This window comes from Oncorhynchus mykiss, unplaced genomic scaffold, assembly GCF_013265735.2.
Source record: "Oncorhynchus mykiss isolate Arlee unplaced genomic scaffold, USDA_OmykA_1.1 un_scaffold_87, whole genome shotgun sequence".
Taxonomy (NCBI): Eukaryota; Metazoa; Chordata; class Actinopteri; order Salmoniformes; family Salmonidae; genus Oncorhynchus; species Oncorhynchus mykiss.
The window spans coordinates 471,501-477,500 of NW_023493659.1; the positions used below are offsets into that span (position 1 = coordinate 471,501).

General features: G+C 41.9%; 1 protein-coding gene across 1 annotated transcript in view; it reads right to left on the minus strand.

The window, feature by feature from the left end:
• Nucleotides 1-2,916: 2,916 nt before the first annotated feature.
• The window catches only part of LOC110515075 (annexin A5), a 22,723-nt gene continuing 19,639 nt past the window's right edge, over nt 2,917-6,000 (minus strand). Inside the window, exons 11-13 of the mRNA XM_036971973.1 lie at nt 4,015-4,073; nt 3,800-3,922; nt 2,917-3,347 (exon numbers count right to left, since the gene is read on the minus strand). Of these exons, the coding sequence (XP_036827868.1) occupies nt 3,285-3,347; nt 3,800-3,922; nt 4,015-4,073 (245 nt within the window). The 3' untranslated portion in view covers nt 2,917-3,284. The remainder of the gene's footprint in view (nt 3,348-3,799; nt 3,923-4,014; nt 4,074-6,000) is intronic.

The window sequence follows — 6,000 nt, forward strand, 5'->3', positions numbered from 1 at the left end:
TATTTGATACAAATAATTCCCTAAGACCTCAGTGTAGTGTGAGCGAATCCCTCACTCTTTTTTATCTGTCATTTGATTAAAATGTTGTCTTGATTGATGCACTGTTCAGAGGAGACTGCGTGAATCAGGTATCCATGGTCGAATTGCTGCAAAGAAACCACTACTAAAGGACACCAATAATAAGAAGAGACTTGCGTGGGCCAAGAAACACAAGCAATGGACATTAGACTGGTGGAAATCTGTCCTTTGGTCTGAGGAGTTCAAATTTGAGATTTTTTGTTCCAACTGCCATGTCTTTGTGAGACACAGATAAGGTGAAGGGATGATTTCCGCATGTGTGGTTCCCTCCGTGAAGCATGGAGGAGGAGGTGTGATGGTGTGGGGGTGTGATGGTGTGATGGTGTGGGGGTGCTTTGCTGGTGACACCGTCTGTGATTTATTTAAAATTCAAGGCACACAACCAGCATGGCTTCCACAGCATTCTGCAGCGATACGCCCATCTGGTTTGGAAGTGGGACTATCATTTGTTTTTCAACAGGACAATGACCCAACACACCTCCAGGCTGTGTAAGGGCTATTTGACCAAGGAGAGTGATGGAGTGCTGCATCAGATGACCTGGCCTCCACAATCACCCGACCTCAACCCAATTAAGATGGTTTGGGGTGGGTTGGACCGCAGAGTGAAGGAAAAACAGCCAACAAGTGCTCAGCATATGTGGGAACTCCTTCAAGACTGTTGGAAAAGCATTCCTGGTGAAGCTGGTAGGTAGGTATTCTGCCACTGTGTCCTCTCTGTTTAGGGTCAGTCTCAGTGGTCAGGTATTCTGCCACTGTGTACTCTCTGTTTAGAGTCAAAGAACATTGTAGTTTGCTCAGTTTTTTTGTTAATTCTTTCTAATGTGTCAAATAATAATATTTTTGTTTTTTCATGATTTATTTGGGTCTAATTGTGTTGCTGTCCTGGGGTCTGTGAACAGAGCAGCAGGACCAGCTTTCTTAGGAGACTCCTCTCCAGTTTCGTCTGTAGGTGATGGCTTTGTTATGGCCGTGCCGCCGTGTCAGATTTCAAAAAGGCTTTATGGCGAAAGCAAACCATGCGATTATCTGAGGACAGCGCCCCATCATACAAACAAATGAAAATCATATTTCAACCAGACAGGTGGAACACGAAAGTCAGAAATAACGATATAAATCATGCCTTACCTTTGAAGATCTTCTTCTGTTGGCACTTCAATATGTCCCAGAAACATCACAAATGGTTCTTTTGTTCGATAAATTCCTTCTTTATATCCCCAAAATGTCCATTTATTTGGCGCGTTTGATTCAGAAATACACCGTTCCAACTCGCCCAACATGACTACAAATGACCTAATAAGTAACCTGTAAACTTGGTCCAAACATTTCAAACAACTTTCCTAATCCAACCTAACGTATCCTAAAACGTAAATAATCGATCAAATTTAAGACGGAATATACTGTGTTCGATAGCGGATAAAATCAACGTGGAACGAGCTCCAGGGTCACGCGCACCAGGTCACATTCACCAAACAAAAGAGTCCACTTGGCTTGACACTTAGAAAGTACAGCGGTACTTCTTCATTTCTTAAAGGAAATATATCAACCAATTTCTAAATACTGGTGACATCTAGTGGAAGCCATAGGAACTGCAACCAGGTGCCTAATAAATATAGTTTCCCATAGAAAACCAATTAAAAACACAGTGACCTCAACAACAAAAAATCCTGGATGGTTTGTCCTCGGGGTTTCGCCTGCCAAATAAGTTATACTCACAGACAATATTTTAACAGTTTTAGAAACTGTAGAGTGTTTTCTATCTAAATCTACCAATTATATGCATATCCAAGCTTCTGGGCCTGAGTAGCAGGCAGTTTACTTTTGGCACGCTTTTCATCCTGTCACGTTCTGACAATTCTTTTAGTATGTCTTTGTTTTGGTATGGTCAGGACGTGAGTTGGGTGGGTTGTCTATGTTCCTTTTTCTATAATTTGGGATTTCTATGTTTGGCCTGGTATGGTTCTCAATCAGAGGCAGCTGTTTATCGTTGTCCCTGATTGAGAACCATATTTAGGTAGCCTGGTTTCACTTTTGAATTGTGGGTGATTATTTTCTGTTGTCTGTCACCTTTCAGAACTGTTTCGTTTCTCCTTTGTTATTTTGTTTAGTGTTCTCGGTTTAATAAACGATGAACACTTACCACGCTGCGCTTTGGTCCTCACCTCATTCCAACGACGATCGTTACACATCCGGACGTGAAAATACTGCCCCCTAGCCCAAAGAGGTTAACCTCTATGGGAAATACTGCCCCCTAGCCCAAAGAGGTAAACCTCTATGGGATCGGTGTCCCTAAACCGGGACAGTTGCTGCACAAAAATTGATAATGTGACTAGAATGACTCTGTAAACAACAGCCAATTCCGGGACATAGACATGTCTTATATGGGCAGAAAGCTTAAATTCATAAATTCATGTTAATCTAATCCAATTTACAGTAGCTTTTACAACAACAAAAAATACCACGCTTTTGTTTGAGGATAGTACACAACAACAAAACACTTGTCACGGTAACTGGTTTGATACATTCACCTCTGAAGGTAAATAATTACATTCAGTAATCTTAATCTGATTTGTCGTCTTGAGGGTCCCAGAGATAAAAATGTAGTGTTTTTTTTTTTTTTTTTTAATCAGTTTTTATAAATGTAGAAACTGGGTTCTACAGTTTGATCCCACTGCTCTGGACTGGAATTGGTAAAATGTTATTTTAGACTCCATATCATGTGTTGTTATAATCCCAATAAAACTTCAAACTACGGATAACTGAATAAAAGTTAACAGTTGTGTCTCCTAGCGACCAGGTCATCTCACTACACAGACAGACAGACACGTCTCACTACAAACCTGCTGTCAAAATGTTTATTATGTCTTCAGTCTTGTCTTAGAAACAGTAAAACATGAAGTCTTTAGTTGTTCTATAACTGATAGTAAAACATGAACAGTCTTTAGTTGTTATATAACTGATATTAAAACATGACTTCCAGCATTATTATGACTTTAGTGATGTAGATATGAAGCAGAGTAAAGCTTTAAGGATGTTAGCTACAGATACACACAGGATTAAACCTATCATAACCTATCACAGTGCTGCACCGTGGCCAGCAGAGCTCTCCTATTGGGTTACACAGGACTCAGAGAGTGATTGACAGCTAGAGGGACCATTCAGAGAGGAGGTCTCTCCAGGTATCGCTCCTTCAGGGATCATCGCCACGGTTACGCGTCATTGCCGCCACAGAGCAGGAGGAGGGCCTTACGGTAGTCACCAGAGGTATCACCCTGCAACACACACATACTTACTCAGCTCTAGAGGAGATGTGCATGGAGGGACACCAGCAACAGTGTGTGAAGACTTACAGTAAACGTTTGACCTCAGTCATTGCCAACAAAAGGTATATAACAAAGTATTGAGATAAACTTTTGTTATTGACCAAATACTTATTTTCCACCATAATTTGCAAATTAATTAATTACAAATCCTACAATGTGATTTCCTGGATTTTTTTTCTCATTTTGTCTGTCATAGTTGAAGTGTACCTATGATGAAAATTACAGGCCTCTCTCATCCTTTTAAGTGGGAGAACTTGCACAATCGGTGGCTGACTAAATACTTTTTTGCCCCATTGTACCTGTATAGCAGAGTACTGAGAGCAAGGGGAAGAGAGATATTCAGTATATACCTGTATAGCAGAGTACTGAGAGCAAGGGGAAGAGAGATATTCAGTATATACCTGTATAGCAGAGTGCAGAGACTTGGCGAAGAGGCGTCTGTAATCAGCTCTGATATCCAACATGTCCACCTCACTACGACTCACCATCACTCTGATTAAGGTCTGGTCGTCAGTTCCTGCACCCTACACACACACACACACACACACACAGTTCTAAAAACACATATCCAATATAGAATGATCTTCTTCCTAGTATGGAGAAAATATATTCTTACCGACATCGAATAGTACAGAGTTTCTGCAAAGTAGGCTGGGACGCTCCGAGCACACTTTACTACAGAGGAGAGACAGAGATGGAGGAAGAGAGGACAGAGAGAGAGACACAGAGGAGAGAGACAGAGATGGAGGAAGAGAGGACAGAAAGAGAGAGAGAGAGAGACAGAGATGGAGGAAGAGAGGACAGAGAGAGAGACAGAGGAGAGAGACAGAGATGGAGGAAGAGAGGACAGAGAGAGAGACAGAGGAGAGAGACAGAAAGAGAGACAGAGGAGAGAGACAGAGTGAGACAGAGCTGTGAACGATCTGAGAGACAAGGCAAGAAGGGCCTTCTATGCCATCAAAAGGAACATAAATTTCAACATACTCAATTAGGAGCCATTGCCCTTTATAGTTGTGAGGTCTGGGGTCTGCTCACCAACCAAGACTTCACAAAATGGGACAAACACCAAATTGAGACTCTGCACGCAGAATTCTGCAAAAATATCCTCCGTGTACAACGTAGAACACCAAATAATGCATGCAGAGCAGAATTAGACCGATACCCACTAATTATCAAAATCCAGAAGAAAGACGTTAAATTCTACAACCAACTAAAAGGAAGCGATTCCCAAACCTTCCATAACGAAGAGATGACAGAGATTAACCTGGAGAAGAGCAAGCTGGTCCTGGGGCTCTGTTCACAAACACAAACAGACCCCACAGAGCCCCAGGACAGCAGCACAATTAGACCCAACCAAATCATGAGAAAACTAAAAGATAATTACTTGACACATTGGAAAGAATTAACAAAAAAACAGAGCAAACTAGAATGCTATTTGGCCCTACACAGAGAGTACACAGCGGCAGAATACCTGACCACTGTGACTGACCCAAAATTAAGGAAAGCTTTGACTATGTACAGACTCAGTGAGCATAGCCTTGCTATTGAGAAAGGCCGCCGTAGGCAGACATGGCTCTCAAGAGAAGACAGGCTATGTGCTCACTGCCCACAAAACGAGGTGGAATCTGAGCTGCACTTCCTAACCTCCTGCCCAATGTATGACCATATTAGAGATACATATTTCCCTCAGATTACACAGATCCACAAAGAATTTGAAAACAAACCCACTTTTTATAAACTCCCATATCTACTGGGTGAAATTCCACAGTGTGCCATCACAGCAGCAAGATCTGTGACCTGTTGCCACGAGAAAAGGTCAACCAGTGAAGAACAAACACCATTGTAAATACAACCCATATTTATGCTTATTTATTTTATCTTGTGTCCTTTAACCATTTGTACATTGTTACAACACTGTATATATATAATATGACATTTGTAATGTCTTTATTGTTTTGAAACTTCTGTATGTGTAATGTTTACTGTTAATTTTTATTGTTTATTTCACTTTATATATTCACTTTATATATTATCTACCTCACTTGCTTTGGCAATGTTAACACGTTTCCCATGACAATAAAGCCCTTGAATTGAATTGACAGAGAGGAGAGAGAGGACAGAGAGACAGAGATGGAGGAAGAGAGATCAGAGAGAGAGAGAGACAGAGATGGAGGAAGAGAGGACAGAGAGACAGAGAGAGAGACAGAGAGAGAGACAGAGAGGAGAGAGAGGACAGAGAGAGAGAGAGAGAGAGAGAGAGAGAGAGAGAGAGAGAGAGAGAGAGAGAGAGAGAGATGGGGGAAGAGAGACAGAGCGAGAGAGAGAGAGAGAGAGGGAGGAAGAGAGGACAGAGAGAGGGAGAGAAAGAGAGAGAGAGAGGGAGGGAGAGAGAGATGGAGGAAGAGAGACAGAGAGAGAGAGAGGGTAGGGTGAGTGAGAGAGACAGAGAGAGGGAGGGAGGAAGAGGATAGAGAGAGACAGACAGAGAGACAGAGCGAGAGGGGAAAGAGAAACGGAGAAAGAGGATAGAGAGAGAAAGAAAGGACAGAGAGCGAGAGAGAGGTGGGGAAAGGTGGATTTAGAGAGTCATCGTAATAATAAA